Source organism: Podarcis vaucheri, assembly GCF_965113315.1.
Source record: "Podarcis vaucheri genome assembly, chromosome: 1".
NCBI classification, from domain to species: Eukaryota; Metazoa; Chordata; class Lepidosauria; order Squamata; family Lacertidae; genus Podarcis; species Podarcis vaucheri.
This window is the reverse complement of record NC_138759.1, coordinates 129738800-129756289: the sequence shown is the minus strand read 5'-3', so window position 1 is coordinate 129756289 and position 17490 is coordinate 129738800. Positions and strand designations below refer to the sequence as shown.

At 45.4% G+C, this 17490-nt stretch overlaps 1 protein-coding gene across 8 annotated transcripts in view; it reads right to left on the bottom strand.

Annotated features, from left to right (window-relative positions):
• The window catches only part of ANKRD44 (ankyrin repeat domain 44), a 218599-nt gene that overhangs the window by 127760 nt on the left and 73349 nt on the right, over window positions 1-17490 (bottom strand). For all 8 annotated transcript variants that reach the window (XR_014221467.1, XR_014221468.1, XR_014221469.1 and 5 more), the window contains exons 4-6: window positions 9587-9657; window positions 4212-4412; window positions 2745-2832 (exon numbers count right to left, since the gene is read on the bottom strand). Coding sequence is in view for 2 of the 8 variants with exons in the window: in XM_082229572.1 (XP_082085698.1) it covers window positions 2745-2832; window positions 4212-4412; window positions 9587-9657 (360 nt within the window). In the remaining 6 variants the exon portion in view is untranslated. The remainder of the gene's footprint in view (window positions 1-2744; window positions 2833-4211; window positions 4413-9586; window positions 9658-17490) is intronic.

Sequence of the window (17490 nt, the reverse complement as noted above, 5' to 3'; positions counted from 1 at the left end):
TTTGCTTCATGTTTCAATGCATCTCAGATTCAAGAACTCATTCATTCAGACAAAGAAACGTTCACAGCTGGTTATCATTAACTGTGTCTTTCTGGTTTCAGCCTCTCCTCAAGTCACATACACAACACAGAACTATCCCAATAATGAGGCTTTTCTTTTTGCATGCAGAAAGTCTATTCACAAAAAAGGTCCCTAAAAGCTTCAAACCTCAATCAAAACACCCTCGCCGTTACCAAATATTCCTAGCAAAATACTTGGATTATTTTTCTAGTAACGGCAAGACTGGTGACATATGGCCTTAACAGTAAAACTGCGAGGGAATGTGCTGAATGCACAGCTGGAAAAGTAAAGATTTCAGAAAAGGATTACTAATGACTCGCTTTTGTTCTGCTAAATTTCACAGTGCACAGATATAGAGGGTTTTCGTTTTATTTCTTGTTTTATTTATCGACAATGCTCTTGTTAATTACAGCTAACCCTGAAAGGTTGGTTACTGACTGAGTTCCCTAGCATTCTAAAATTAGAAGCGTTCAAAGGATGGCAATGATTTTGAATTAATGGCGCATTTCCCCTCCAGGGTTTCTGTACACTAGCATATCCACCTAGTTGCTGGCTTTGTACCCGCTGAGCCCAGAAATAAACTACCACAGAAAGTGGAAGTCTCCCTGGGAGACATGGGCACATTTTCTCTGAAACAGCCCAGCAATAATGGACAAATGATCATTCCCACTGTGAAGATTGCTCTGTGCCAGTGAGGAGCCAGGTAGGCTCACGACAAGTCCTTAAGCAGCGAATGCTGTCCCTGCTGTCCACATACACTGAGCTTAGTTGGTGCAAACAATGAGTGCAAGTGCTTTTTAGTATGGCTGCTGCACTGATCAACTAGCAAGACTGAAAGACCGAATTATTAAACCATCTCTGAAGGTCTACCCATGAATAAAAAAAATGTCCAGTAGCACCTTAGAGGCCAACTAAGTTCGTTCTGGGTATAAGCTTTCGTGTGCATGAACTTAGTTGGTCTCTAAGGTGCTACTGGACAATTTTTAATTTTTATTTATTTATTTTGACTGCGTCAGACCAACACGGCTACCTACCTGGATCTACCAATAAGTGAAAGCAGAACTGAACCCAACAATAAATATAAACATTCCACCAAAAAGAAAAAGACATCCATGGACAAGTTCCACCTCTTCTGTGTCCATTGTGTCCATAAAATATAGTTATAGATATGTGTGATATGACATCACCATGTTAAGATCCAGGAAGCAACCAATAGACGAGAGCAGAGGCGATGAAATGCAAAAAGGTAACTTTTACATGATGACATCATACAAGTACACATTATGGGCGAACGAGGGAAAATTGCTCTTTTTGCGGCAAAACCCACATTTGTCATTGCATCTAATTTCCGCCCTCACTTTGTACCTGCCCAGATTACGCAGAGACGTAAGTGACTTGCGTTTGTACAATCTGTGATTTCTGACCGAGCCCCAAGCCGAGCACTGGTAGAACCGACACGTTCCTTTAATTCAGGGGTCGGCAAACTAAGGTCTGTGGACCGCATGTGGCCTACTGGGCTCGTTAATCCGGCCCGCAAACCTTGCGGACCCTGACGCCCGCTCAGTCAGTCCCTGGGCTAAACCGGTGCGGCAGCCTCGCCACACGAGGACTGACTTCTGCGATGCTGGCACGGCTTTGGATGGGCTGCAGGAAGCTCCTGCGGCCAATCCAAAGCCGCGGATGCCTCTGGGTGACGCCCCTTCTTTCCCGCTGAAGCGGCTGCGTATGGCCAAGAGCCGAGCGGGAAGAAGCGGCGGTGGCGAGGAGGCTTGCTAACATTCACATAAGTACAGGGCAGCTGTCACAACATTCTTCAATCTATCGTAACCTGGTTGCTCTGTCTCGACAGTCCTCAGCCAAATGTGTTAACTGTCTCAATTGAAAGATATTGTTTCGATACCTTTGTGCTTGAGCTGGCATGAAATAATAGGAAAATTCAATTTGTGTGGATTAATCTACGAAGACTCATACAAGTCCGCACATGAGGCTACAGTCAACAAGTAATGAATGTGTATGAGTGATCCATCCCTAACCCTACTTCCACATTCAAATATCGCTGTAGTTCAATGGCTAGAAACTGAATAATCAGATTAGGGTCACTATGAAACTATCCAAGTCAGAAGATGGCCTTAGAAAAACCATCATGTCCGTATCATGAACTGCAGTGAGACATAAACAATGGAAAGCGCGAGAAATGTGCTTATTAAGTTCAAGAAAGAAGAGTTGGGATTTTTTTTAAAACACAACTGCATGAAGGCTCAACTGACAGCTGCTCAGTAGTGTCCATTACCATCTTTCTTTTCATGCTAAGGATTTTTCCTAAAGGAATGCAATCCACGTTTTCCAGCTGTTTTGGCTAGTATATCGATGGTGCAAATTCTCAAGAGCTTGCAACTTTCAATCTGCATTTTTCTAAACGGGTTTAAAAGAATCTCATTGCCTCTCCTTCCAGTAGCACCTTAAAGACCAACTAAGTTAGTTCTTGGTATGAGCTTTCGTGTGCATGCACACTTCTTCAGTGTCTCACACGAAAGCTCATACCAAGAACTAACTTAGTTGGTCTTTAAGGTGCTACTGGAAGGAATTTTTTAATTTTGACTATGGCAGACCAACACGGCTACCTATCTGTAATTGCCTCTCCTGTTATTGCCATTTTTGTCAAAGAGTTAAAAAGAAGCTCTCACCCATGTACGCAGCCCAGTGCAAAGCTCTCCGGTCCTTTTTGTCAAAGGCATTGATGTTTGCCGCTTTAGCCAAAAGCAAGTTCACCATCTGAAGCAAGGAAACAAAGGAACGTCAAAAAAAGGAAGAAGCAATTATCAGTTGTTGTGGACAGTACAGGAATCCATTTCATGAAGACTGCTATGTCATAGAGGTGCTTGTGATGTAATGCTCTGATGAAAAATAGCTGTGAAACATAATATCAATTCTAATAATATAGTGTTCAATTGGTCCTTATGAGCAAAATTTTAGAGTATCCAATCAATCTTAGGTGAGGCTTTAAAAACTTCTAGAAAAGTGCAGCTCAACTGTGCCGGTTATCTTTTGACTAAAGCTTTTCCTGTAAATAAGCCAAACCTTTACAGATAAGTAATAATAATAATAATAAATTTTTATTTATACCCTGCCCTCCCCAGCCAAGACCGGGCTCAGGGCGGCTAACAACCAATAATAAAAACAAGTTGATTAAAATACAATTTAAAAAAAGATTAAAATACAACATTAAAACATTAGGATGCAGCCTCTTCACAGGAGGAGAAAGGAAAAAGAAAGACGGGAAGGGAATCAAACTGACTCCAAGCCAAAGGCCAGGCGGAACAACTCTGACAGGCCCTGCAGAAAGAAATCAGATCCTGCAGGGCCCTGGTCTCATGAGACAGAGCGTTCCACCAGGCTGGAGCCAGAGTTGAAAAAGCCCTGGCTCTGGTTGAGGCTAATCTAACTTCCTTAGGGCCCGGGACCTCTAGAGTGTTGCTATTTATGGACCTTGAGGCTCTCTGTGGGGCATACCAGGAGAGGCGGTCCTGTAGGTACGAGGGTCCTAGGCCGTGAAGGGCTTTAAAGGTCAAAAGCAGCACCTTAAATCTGACCCTGTACTCCACCAGGAGCTAGTGCAGCTGAAAAAGCACTGGGTGAATATGCTCCCATGGCAGAGACCCCGGGAGGAGCCTCGCCTCAGCGTTCTGCACCCGCTGGAGTTTCTGGGACAGCTTCAAGGGCAGCCCCGCGTAGAGCGAATTACAGTAGTCAAGCCTGGAGGTAACTGTCGCATGGATCACTGTGGCCAGGTCGGGGCGGGAAAGGTTGGGGTTCTTTCCCCTCTTCATTCTAGAGGAATATTTTGAGATTCCATTGAGAGGTTCTATAACTTCCACGTCAAGCTCATCAGAATTTGTCATTGGCCAATTATGACTAAAGACAGCAGATGTATTATTATTATTATTATTATTATTATTATTATTATTATTATTATTATTATCCCCTGCAACAAAGTTATCCCCTGATCCATTACATGGGGAGCAATAAAATAATGTTGGCACTCAACTTGGGGCTAACACCACAAATAGCAACTAAGGAAAATGCTTGCCTTCCCACGCACTGACATGAAAAGGTCCCGAGCTATAGCAGCCCAAGCTATTAAGCCCACTCACTTCGACATGGCCATTCAGAGCTGCATGGTGTAACGCGGTCCGACCCCCTCTGTCAGAGACGTTGACGCCACTCAGAAGCGGAATGATCACTTCGGCACACTTCACGGCTTTATTCGCAGCTGCTACATGCAGGGGTGTCTGCCAGTTCTTGTCCCGGGCATTCACATCAGCCGAATGTTTAATCAATACTTGCACTGCTTCCTAAAAAGGCAGCACAGTTAAATTCTTACAAAGAAGCGTTTATTATAAATGCAAATCAGACGTGCAAATCTCCTGCACTGTGGCCACATCATTCCACCGCTATAAAAAAACACACAAAAAACCCTTTGGTATTCGAGATATCGGCTGTGCACACAACCCATTCACTTTGCATCCAATGCGATGGGAAGCCACACGATGTGAGCCACAATCCATATCTATCCTGTATCTATCCTGTAATTTCTCATCAAATGTTGCATTTTGATGTGTGGGGGTCCCCCCTTCCACCACCACCCAGCTTTGATCCGAACTGAGAAAAAGGACCTAGCTGAATATTGAGCTACCGTATTTTTCGCTCTATAGGACGCACCGGACCATAGGACGCACCGGACTATAGGAGGGGGAGAACAGGGGAAAAAATTCTCCCCCTCTCTGCTCAGCGCCCCTTCAGCAAAGCAGCAGGAGAAACGGAGCCCTTTCCTTTTCTCCTCCTGCTTCGCTGAAGGGGCGCTGCGCAGAGAAGGAAAACTGTGCAGCGCCTCTCCAGCGAAGCGAAGCCTGGAGAGCAAGAGGGATTGGTGTGCACTGACCCCTCTCGCTCTCCAGGCTTCAGGCGGCTATCTGCAAGCCATCGGAGCACAGCGGGAACTCCTGCTGCGCTCCGAAGGCTTGCGGATAGCTGCCTGAAGCCTCCGGAGTGCAGCGAGAGTTCCCGCTGCGCTCCAGGGGCTTCAGGCAGCTTCAGCGAAAGCAACGCAAAGCCTCCGGAGCGCGGGGGGAGCTCTCCCTCTGCGCTTCGGAGGCTTCGCGTTGCTATCGCTGAAGCCAAGGAGCCTGCATTCGCTCCATAAGACGCACGCATATTTCCCCTTAATTTTTGAAGGGGAATAAGTGCGTCTTCTAGAGCGAAAAATACGGTATGTGTACACAGCCTCTAGTCGTTTGCCACCACCACACATCAAGCACCTTAATATTGATGGATGTTTGGTGGGACAGGCCTGGGGAGCTGTGGACCGGGAGAACAGCACGCCCAACCGCCCCCCACAAGGAGACTGATAAGTGTACATGAATGCATGTACTGAAAGGAAGAAGGCTATGCCGGAAAAACAATCCTCCTAAGGTGTGCACACAACAGGAGTGCCAACTTAGCCCCACAACCGTGGGTGCCCTGGGCCGTGGGTGCCGTGCAGCGTGCAGAGCCCTGGCGCTGAAATTTGTGGGTGCCCTGCCCCTTCATGGGGAATTTTGTGGGTGTTCGGGCATCCAGGGCCCCAGGGAGTTGTCACCTATGTCACACAATGTGCATTCCACATCACTATTTTAGTGTTTCACAGCAAAGGGTTACACTTCAGAATCAATATATATTAAAGGGTTTACAAATCCATCTTGTCAGCCAGACTGTCATATTAAATCGAAATCATCAGCTCTGAAATAAACCCAGTAGGTTGCAATTCTGGGTCATAAAGATAATAGCTGTACCTCTTTGCTTTTTATAGCTGGATGTTTAACCTTTGCTATTAATGTGTATAATAGACCCTCCATCTCCCCCCCCCCCCCACAACTTTCATTTCTTTCCAAGCATTTGTATTCCATTAGAGATTTCTTTCACTGGACTTTTGTCAGAAGCCAGCAGCTGGGAAACTCCAGGAGTGACCTGACAGTCCTCGACTTCAGAAATGAGTTCCAAGGATTTGTGCCTCCAGGCTTGGCAAGTGCTCCAGTGGTTGCCGAAGCAATTCCATCCATCTCTGGAGAAAAGCCAGCTTGCAACTTTTTCAAAAGAAGACACACTCGGCAGCCAATTCACCGGCACGCATTGCCTCGACTCAGTGTTTGGATGATGAAAACGCAAACACAAAAACGACAGCTTAGAATGAGAGGATGGAATCTGAAAATTCCGCCTTGCTTGGTTGTTTTGTGTTTTTCTTAGGAATGGACAAATCTGTCCAGTTCAGTTTCTCTCAGCCTCTCATTTTTCTCAGTCTTAAATTCCGCTTCCTCCATTTCCACTTCACTTGTGAACTTTTTTTTTTTTTTAGTTCACATTTGTATATGTATTGCTCCCTTTTTTCAGGTCATTTTCTCCTAATGTAACACATTTACGTATGCTGTTTTCACTAACATAAACATTTTGTGCCCACTTCACTTAAATATGCTTTTTTTGTACACGTTTACACATTTTGCAAAATTTAGAGAAAGGAAAAATTTAAAAGGAAAGCATAATTTTGGTTCATGCGTTGGTTCAGGAAGTACAAATAAGGTAAGTTCACAGAAATAATAATTTAATATACAGTGGTACCTTGGGTTACATATCCCTCTGGATACATAATCTTCAGGTTGCGAACACGGCAAACCTGGAAGTGTATACTTCCGGGTTTTGCTGCACGCGCATGTGCAAAATCTGCACGCAGCGCGCATGTACGCAAGAAATGTGCACGCACCGCGCATGCGCAAAAGTGTTCTATCGCGCCGCACACATGCGCAGAAAGGCACCTCTGTTTATGGACTTTTCGGGATACGGCCGGGCCTTCAGAACAGATCCCGTCCGTAACCAGAGGTACTACTGTATTTATGTCCCGCCTTTCTTCCAAGCTGGGATTTACGGTGGCTTGCACCATTAAAAAATATCAGTTATAGAATACAGAGTAATAAAAACAAACTAGTTAAAAGCATGTAGCACTCATTGTTCCTAAAAGCTAGCAATGCTGATGGCAGCAGTCTTGCATGCAGCTAGGTCACTTAACTCCCATAGACATCAATGGCATTTAAAGCAGTCCAAGGCTGGAGCCAGATCACGATGGGGATCGGGGTGGGGTGGGGTTCCCTAGAGTTGAAGGTGACCAGATTTCGGATGTGCACTCTCAGCCCAATATCATCCTTCTCAAACAGGCTCTGCAAGGTTTCTCAGCACTTCTAAAACCAGCCTGATGACAGACAACTCTGGACAAATGAAATGCGTATGTAGGAGAACAGCTATATCATACCCAAACTGCCTTGTGCCTCCAACCTAACTGTGCACAGGGCTGCAAGCTAAGCCAGCAGATCTCTAGGGAATGTCCCATTTATGTCAAGGTTATTCCAGCGTCTTATTATCTTCCGTGTTCTGCTTCCTGCTACGCTACAAATCAAGCGTCACATTAATGAACGTCCTCTGCCGGGATGTTGGAAGGCAGTGGCTAACTATTTCTGCTTCAGTTAAAAATAAAATTTGCTTTCAGCAAAACCTACACTTTTCCTTCCTCCAGCTTTTGACTGTGTGCGGCTTAGTGGCAGCGGACAGGAAAATGATAATACAAGGTAAGTAATGGGTGACCAGCAAGCGTCGCAAAGGTTTATCTTTCTTAAATGTTCCAGCTGAAATTTTAGCAATAGCCTTGTGGCCTAAGGCCTTGATTACAGCTAATTAATTAACCAACCAGGTGGAAGCAGGCAAATATATCCCCGCTTCTGCTACCGAACCAGCTGAGGTCTGGGACATTCTGGTTTGTTTAGATCAGTTGTCTGGGACCTTGATCCCTGGACAAGAGAGCACTACGACCTCCAAAAGGCAGCAATGTCCAACAACATCTGGAAGAACAAAGGTTTTCCACCCCTGATTTAAACTATATTGAGTAGTTCATTAGCAGCTGCACAGCTTTCATCACAAACATATTCACAGCTTTAATCAACTTTGCTAAGCGCCTACTTGCCATTGGTTTTTATTCTCTTCCCCTACACATTTGGACATACTTGCTTACCATATCTACCCTGAATCTTGATCTTTCATAAGAAGTGGCTGCTAGACTTACGTTCCAAGGCAAGTCGAATTAATTGCCTTTCTAGTACAATTAGGAGCAGCACTCATACACCAAGACCTCACTCATCAATCCTGAGGAGCAATTTCAGTTACCCATGTTAAGGCTTACTAAAAAGGGTTCTATGGAGCCATGTTTGATGGGATACAAATAAACAAGAGATCTGTTTTTTGCATCTCATTCATGAAAGCCACAGATTGTTTTTGTTTTGACCCAAGTTGGTCTCAGACAGGAGTGACCAGGAGGTCAAAGTATGCAATGCAATCAACAAACAGTTTCACCTTGGGGAACACCTGCCATGTTTCTAATTATATTCTAAAAGTTGAATGCATGAGACTTGCATAACCGGCACACCACTAAGCAGAAGACAGCTAACTATCTACAGATTGTGGCTTGCAAGCAATTTCTTTCTTTCTTTCTTTCTTTCTTTCTTTCTTTCTTTCTTTCCTTCCTTCCTTCCTTCCTTCCTTCCTTCCTTCCTTCCTTCCTTCTTTGCAGTCTAAGGCACACAGCAAAATAGGAGATTCATCAAGCCATTAGCAAGCCACAATACCTGAGTGGTGGTTTGCGTTTGGCCTGGCCAATACCAGCAACTTAGCAAAGACAAACATGATCACAACTGCCAAGCCGTATGGCCGCAGATTGGGCAGAGGGTCCATGTTCCTCCCTCCTCTTCCCCTCAGTCTATCACATTCTGAGCTTTAGGATGCTTCTAGTTTCATGGTGATTTAATAAATAAAATACATTTATTCAGCTATTTTTATTTAAAAGCATTTCTAAACCACTTAATATTTTTAAAATATCTAGGCATGTCTACTCCTTTTACAAGTACCGCAAATCTGTAGCGTTATTAATTGATAGATTTTTTTAAAAAAACTGTGCTTCGGCCCACAACTCTTTTCTAGAACACAGATGGGGGGGGGTCAATACTATCCATAAATTATTTGTTTTGTTTACTTTGTCAATGAAATACATGAAACCGGCGCTTTACAATATCTTGGATATATAAAGCTAAAAGGTAAAGGACGCCTGGACGGTTAAGTCCAGTCAAAGGCGACTATGGGGTTGCAGCGCTCATCTCGTTTTCAAGCCAAAGGAGCCAGCGTTTGCCAACAGACAGCTTTCCGGGTCATGTGGCCACCATGACTAAGCCACTTCTGGCGCAATGGAACACCGTGACGGAAACCAGAGCGCATGAAAATGGCGTTTACCTTCCCGCCGCAGTGGTAACTATTTATCTACTTGCGCTGGTGTGCTTTCGAACTGCTAGGTTGGCAGGAGCTGGGACAGAGCAACCAGAGCTCACCCTGTTGTGGGGATTCGAACCGCCGACCTTCTGATCGGCAAGCCCAAGAGGCTCAGTGGTTTATATACATCACTCACTTCACTCCTTGAAGCAACTGCTCGGTGCAGAGGGGTCAGCCACATGTTGTCCTTGGCATTGACTCGTGCCCCTGCAAATAAAAAGGGAAACATCTTTCAGACCATCTGAAACAAAACTGGTAATAATTCCATCGCACACATGCAACTTGGGGCGCAGAACAATGCAGGATTGCGCTCCAAACTTTGTAGCTTCGTTTTTAACATCAACAGGGTTGGTAGCAAAGCTAATTTGCTCTCAGGGGATCCTCTGTAGAGAATTCAACCAGGAAGAGCTCAACAGAAAAGACGAACAAGTTAGGTTGGTTCCCCCATCTCTAATATAAGCGCCTCCTCCTGGAGATGAGCATGTTTGTATGTGTGTGGTGGTGGGAAGACAGAAGGAAAGAACGGTTGAGATCCGGGGACACCTTCATGGCCCAACTCAAGTTGAATGATTGCAAAGACGTCCAAAAAGCTCATGCTCCACATTTTAAGCAATCTGAAGAGGACTGAGCAGCTAAGAACCAACTGTTCCCTTGGAATCCTGCACGGGAAGCTCAGAAACCAGCGTTGTATCATTATTCTTGCAGGGGGTAGGACTCTATGATCCTCAGGGTCCCTTCCAACTCTACAATTCTATGATCCTAGTAAAAGTAAAGGTAAAGGGACCCCTGACCAATAGGTCCAGTCGTGGCCGACTCTGGGGTTGCGGTGCTCATCTCGCTTTATTGGCCGAGGGAGCCGGCGTACAGCTTCCGGGTCATGTGGCCAGCATGACTAAGCCGCTCCTGGCGAAACCAGAGCAGCGCACGGAAACGGCGTTTGCCTTCCCGCTGGAGCGGTGCCTATTTATCTACTTGCACTTTGACGTGCTTTCGAACTGCTAGGTTGGCAGGAGCAGGGACTGAGCAATGGGAGCTCATCCCATTACGGGGATTCGAACCGCTGACCTTCTGATTGGCAAGTCCTAGGCTCTGTGGTTTAATCCACAGCACCACCCACGTCCCTTATGATCCAAGTAGTCGTTTGTTTATTTATTTATACCCCACCTTTCCACCCTGACAGGGACTCAAGGCGGCTTACAGATAAAACAGGAACAGCTAAAAACAGGGCTGGAAACAATAACTGAAGACCAAATAAACACAGAATTAAAAAAAATATAGAAATGTGAAAGAACTGTTAAAAACATACAGCCGATTACAATAAAAACAGCACAGCACCAGCCATTTAAAAAAAAAAACCTAGTCAGTTCCCAAAAGCCTGCTCCAATAAGAAGAGGTCTTCACCTGCCGATGGACGGACAACAAGGGTAAGGGCCGGTCTAACTTCTCCAGTGAAGGAGCTCCAAAGTCTGGGAGCAGCCACCGAGAAGGCCCTTGGCATAGGCAGCTTGAATGCTCACGCAGCTAGCAAAGTTGCTCCTATTATGTGGCCATCCGTACCTGGGGCCAGGCGACTGGGCAACAGCAGAGAGTGCAAAAGGCAAGGAAGGGGCAAGTATTTCAACCCACACCACTTTTTGTCGGCTGGATATAAAGCGAATGCTTTAAGGCTAACGCTTTAAGAGGTTGAACACATGCTGCTTATACCACTCCCACATAAATATGTACATTTAACCCTAGGTGCCAACTCCCTGGGGCCCTGGGTGCCCGAGCACCCACAAATTTTGGTGCCAGGCCCTGCACGCCGCATGGCACCCACAACTACAGGGCCAAATTGGCACTCCTGCATCTAACATTTTTATAAAAATGCAATATTACCCTCTATCCCACCTGTCAAGAAAAGCCCTACCATTCTGTGGGTTTTATTTTATTGTGTATTTTTTTTTAACTTTTCTCGGGACTGTTTACAAGAGTTATTTACTGCCTGTATAAAGCATACTGCACTGTATGCTTTCCTTCACCACAGTGAATTCAGGGTGGTTTTTGTTGTTTAGTACTGAATACGAGGGGGAAGAAATTACCCATACCATAATCCCCTCCTCAAACCCTATGTGCAAACTGAATAGCATGCTGTTGTCTTTGAAGAGGAATTTGAAGACTGCCTTATAAGGTGGTTGTGACATTCGTTTACTTATCATTTGGTAGGCCCTCCGAAAAAAACAATAATAATAAGTTCAACGTTGGTTGCTGCAGTTCTATTGCCAAAAAAGAAAACAGATCACCGTATTTTTCGCTCTATAAGACGCACCAGACCACAAGACGCACCTAGTTTTCGGAGGAGGAAAACAAGAAAAAAAATATTCTGAATCTCAGAAGCCAGAACAGCAAGAGGGATCGCTGGGCAGTGAAAGCAGCAATCCCTCTTGCTGTTCTGGCTTCTGTGATAGCTGTGCAGCCTGCATTCTCTCCATAAGACGCACACACATTTCCCCTTACTTTTTAGGAGGGAAAAAGTGAGTCTTATAGAGCAAAAAATACGGTAAACTATGACAGTCAAACGACCACAGTCCTGAAATAAGCTACTACACTATCAGTTTCATCGCATTCTGGCTTCCACATCCTCTTCCTTCACATTTTGCAAGGTGCCGTTTACCTAACCGAGAGAAATGATCTGCACGTTCAATCGACATGTATTTGTAAAGCAATTATTATAGCCTATGAAAAATTCAGTCAAGCACAGAAGAAGCATTGCAGTTCATTACCACCTTTTTTAAAAGCCAAAGAGGTCCCTTGACCCTCATCTTAAGATCTGCAGCCTCACCAATCACTTGAGCCAACATTATCCTTACTCAAAGCAGACTCACTTAAATTAATGGACATAAAAAGGATGTATGTATAAGATTGTTATGTCCACTACTGTCCATGGGTTTACTCTGAGTAGAGCTAGCACTGGACACATCCTATGAGTGGTAGTCAACACTTCTTCTACCAAGCCTCCTTAGAAGTTAATGGACATGGCAAACTTAGATTCATAAATTTAATTGGCCCAGAGGAACGTGGCCCATTTTAATGTTCCAATGTTTTTAATGTTGTATTTTAATCTTGTTTTTAAGTTGTATTCATTCAATTTGTTTTTATTATTGCTTGTTAGCCGCCTTGAGCCCGGCCTTGGCTGGGGAGGGTGGGGTATAAATAAAAATTATTATTATTATTATTATTATTATTATTATTATTATTATTATTATTAAGTCAAGGTGCCGTATTTTTCGCCCTATAGGGCGCACTGGCCCATAGGACACACCTCATTGGGGGGGGATGAATAAAAAAATGTATCCCCCCCCAGCCGCGGGGCTGGGGAGGGGGAAGGCCGAGGGGGGGGAGGGGCAAGGCTTGCAGACACCTGTGTGAAGCACGGGGCGTTCTCCGGAGGGCGCCCTGTGCTGCAGGCTGCCGCCCGCAAGCCTTGCGCGCCCGGGGGGAGTGCCCCTGGGCACGCAAGGCTTGCAGACACATGCGCAAAGCACGGGGCGTCCTCCGGAAGTTGTCCCGTGATCTGGGCAGCAGGCTGCCGCCCACAAGCCTTGCGAGCCCGCGGGAACTACCCCGGGCGTGCAGGGCTTGCGGACACCTGCGCGAAGCATGGGGCGCCCTCCGGAAGTCGTCCCGTGCTCCAGGCTGCAGGCTGCTGCCCGCAAGCCTTGCGAGCTCGCAGGAACTCCCGCCGGGCACGCAAGGCTTGTGGATAGCTTCCTGAAGCCTGGAGAGAGAGAGGGGCACACCGACGCCTCTCGCTCTCCAGGCTTCAGCGAAAGCCTGCATTCGCCCCATAGGACGCACACACATTTCCCCTTCATTTTTGGAGGGGAAAATGTGCATCCTATAGGGCGAAAAATACGGTAGTTAAGTGTTTGAGCTACTAAGTCCCTCACTCAAGACGTGGGTCGCTCTTGGGACAGGGTAGACTGAACTCAAGTAGAGTAGCAGCAAGCATCTGTTGTCCACCCTCTGGATTTCTGCAAAGTAATTTTGATTACTTTGGAGCAGAGCTGTAGATCACTAGTCCCATGTTAAATGGTTTGAATCTCTAGGCGTTGATGGTTTTTTTTTATAAAAAAGAACAGGTAGCAGATTGTGTCTAGACTTTTGCCGGAGGAGAACTGCTGATACCGCCCACAGGAGAAGTCAATATTGGACTACAGGATGGATAGCAATCCTGTGGCACTTCAAATGTAAAGTAAAGGGACCCCTGACCATTAGGTCCAGTTGTGGCCGACTCTGGGGTTGCAGCGCTCATCTCGCTTTATTGGCCGAAGAAGCCGGCATACAGCTTCCGGGTCATGTGGCCAGCATGACTAAGTCGCTTCTGAAGAACCAGAGCAGCGCATGGAAACGGCGTTTACCTTCCCACTGGAGCGGTACCTATTTATCTACTTGCACTTTGATGTGCTTTCGAAATGCTAGGTTGGCAGGAGCAGGGACCGAGCAACGGGAGCTCACCCTGTCACAGAGATTCGAACCACCGACCTTGTGATCGGCAAGCCCTGGGCTCTGTGGTTTAACCCACTGCGCCAGCTGGACTACAACTTCCAACATCCCTGACCATTGGCCATGATGGCAGGGGCTGGTGGTAGTTGACGGGTCCAAGGTTATCTGCAGATCTCCATGGCTGAGTAAGAATCTGAACTTGGGTTTCCACAATCCTACACTCTAATTCAGGGCATCCAATACGATGCCGTCCAGAAATTGCTGAACTACGACTCCCTATCGTCCTTGACTACTGGTCAGGCTGGCTAGGGCTGATGAGAACAGGACTCTAACCACATCTGGAAGGTCACACAGGTTCTGCTGTCCTGCCTTAAGCTTTTTTAAAAATGTTCCTTTCACACAAGGAGTCTACACGCATGGATAGAGTAATAAGTGAGTGGGGAACGTGTGGATGTCAGGCACAGCAACTGCATTCATTCAGCACCACCGTGAAGCTCACTGATCAAAGAAGCTGCTGCAGCCCAAACCTGCGAGTGTCCATTTGTAATGTTGCTCACTGCTTGCGTAAGAGGAAACTGACACCAGGAAGCAGCTTATGAACTGGCCTTTGGCCGCTGCACCAAGTTAACTGCCAGGAGGCTGTTGGAGAAGGACGGGAGCTCTTTTCAAACACTAAACATGACTAACATGCCACTCCTGACTTCTGCAGAGTTTCCCAGATATGTGAATAGAGTTTTCTCTACATACATGCCCTCTACTCCGCATGCATCCTATGGAGGGCGGAGCCCATTCCGCAATGCCAGCCTCTACACAAGTTATTAGCCTTCTTAAAACTCTCTAGCGCCCTCTAGTTGGTGGTGGGTGTTGTGCAGTGGATTTCAAAAAATAGATAACATGTACTTTTAATATGTGGGGATTATATTTGCCCAGCATCTTAGATAATTAAGTAAGATGCCTTCATTTCTTTATTTAGGCATGTTTTTGAAAGCATAAGGATTAGAAACGTAATGAAGATTATTTCAAACATAATTCTGAAAAAAATAATTCACATTTTTTTACCAGCGACTTTGACAAGAGTGGCTGGGGAAACCCAGCCAGATGGGCGGGGTATAAATAATAAATTATTATTATTATTATTATTATTATTATTATTATTATTATTATTATTAGTGTGCAGAGCACTGTGTGGAATTCGGGCCTGAATGATTCAGCTCCTTTGTGAGCAAGAAATATGACACAATCATGTTTTATGAGGCCTTGTGCAAAATAGCGGCTGGGACTGATGCTATATATTCTCTGTGTGTTTCCTGGCTGCTGCTTTTTTTAAAAAAAACCTCTGAAGTATTATTTCTCACACAGCACATTGCTGCTCATGCCCCTCTGGAATACCACCAAGGTTATATGACTTCTAAATTTATTTGCTGCAGCAACCTGTTAGATGAGAAGCAAAGCCCTCTCTATCAAACCTGCAGTCAAATTTCTTTCTTTCTTTTTAGGCTTAGGTTTTCGACGATGCTTCAGAAAGGTTGGAAACGGATGAATGTGGCAAGTATGAACAGCAGGCGGCATAACTCTCTGCATCTTTTGTTTTTTTAATTTAGAGGGAGCACAAGAAAGATTTACAACCCGCAGCGATATTGTCGGCGGGGCTAGACGCTGCAAAAAGAATCAGCCCATTGAATTTCATACAAGGCTCAGGAGAGACATTCTGTGAAATATGCTCATAGTTAGACTTGTGGCACATGAACTGGTGGCAGTACAAATAAACATAGCATCTAATGAATAAAGCATATGTCCTGTGCACTGAAACATGTCAGGAATGGGCCTCTAGGTTACCATTAAAAGAGAAATTAGTCAGGGGTAAAGTAGAAGACGTGCGGCCAGTTGTGTGGAAATGGCACTGTGAAAATGAAATCACTATGGCTATGTGAGTTCATGCTGTCTGAGGGTCTTCTATGGCTTAGTTGGAGTGAAATGATGAAGTAGGGCAGGAAGAGAGGGGTTTGTGGGTTGTTGTTTTAAGTCCTGTCTATATGTACGGCTAAGTGGCAGAAGACGTGTGTTTCACGCAAGAGATCCCAGGTTCAATGCTTGACAGTTTCCAGTTCCTGAATACCAGTTCCTGGAAACCACAGGATGAGAATTCAGCAGCCAGGTTGCTCACCGGAGGAAAACAATCTGAGCATATTACACCGATCCTGGTCCAGCCGCACTGGCTACCAATTAGTTTCTGGGCCCGATTCAAAGTGCTGGTTTTGACCTATGAAGCCTTAAGCGGCTCAGGACCACAATACCTCAAGGACCACCTCTTTCCATATGAACCTCCCTGGATCCTGAGATCATCTTCTTAGGCCCTCCTTCGTGTGCCTCCTCCTCAAGAGGATCGGAGGGTGGCAACACGAGAACGGGGCCTTCTCTGCAGTGGCTCCCCGTCTGTGGAATGCTCTCCCCAGGGAAGCTCACCTGGCGCCTTCCTTATACACTGTTAGGAGCCAGACAAAAACGTTCCTTTTTAACCAGGCCCCTGGATGATTTGATTTATACCCTATGCCCTTTTAGAATGTGGGGATGGGGGAGGGAGTTCTTGAGTTGTCATTTTTATTTTTATTATGTATTTTGTAGTTTATATCTTGATTTTATTCTGTGAACTGCCCTGAGACCCCCAGGTATAGGGTGGCATATAAATTCAATAGATAGATTGATAGATCGATAGATACCGTATTTTTCGCTCTATAACACGCACCAGACCACAAGACGCACCTAGTTTTTGGAAAACAAGAAAAAAAATATTCTGAATCTCAGAAGCCAGAACAGCAAGAGGGATCGCTGCGTAGTGAAAGCAGCAATCCTTCTTGCTGTTCTGGTTTCTGGGATAGCTGCGCAGCCTGCATTCGCTCCATAAGACGCACACACATTTCCCCTTGCTTTTTAGGAGGGAAAAAGTGAGTCTTATAGAGCAAAAAATACGGTAAACTATGACAGTCAAACGACCACAGTCCTGAAATAAGCTACTACACTATCAGTTTCATCGCATTCTGGCTTCCACATCCTCTTCCTTCACATTTTGCAAGGTGCCGTTTACCTAACCGAGAGAAATGATCTGCACGTTCAATCGACATGTATTTGTAAAGCAATTATTATAGCCTATGAAAAATTCAGTCAAGCACAAAAGAAGCATTGCAGTTCATTGCCACCTTTTTTAAAAGCCAAAGAGGTCCCTTGACCCTCATCTTAAGATCTGCAGCCTCACCAATCACTTGAGCCAACATTATCCTTACTCAAAGCAGACTCACTTAAATTAATGGACATAAAAAGGATGTATGTAGATAGATAATGATGATGATGCTCGAGTCCTGCTTGCAGGTTTCCCGCAGGCATCTGACTGGCCACTGTGAAAATAGGACGCAGGACTACTTGTGCCATTGGTCTGATCCAGCATGCCCTTCTTATGTTATATGAACTTGTGTGGTGTTAGAATCACGTGACGGCACAGATCTAAGCTTAAAGGTTCAGATTCTAGCCTCGTGTAACAGGATGCAGGATGCTCCAGAGATTGCC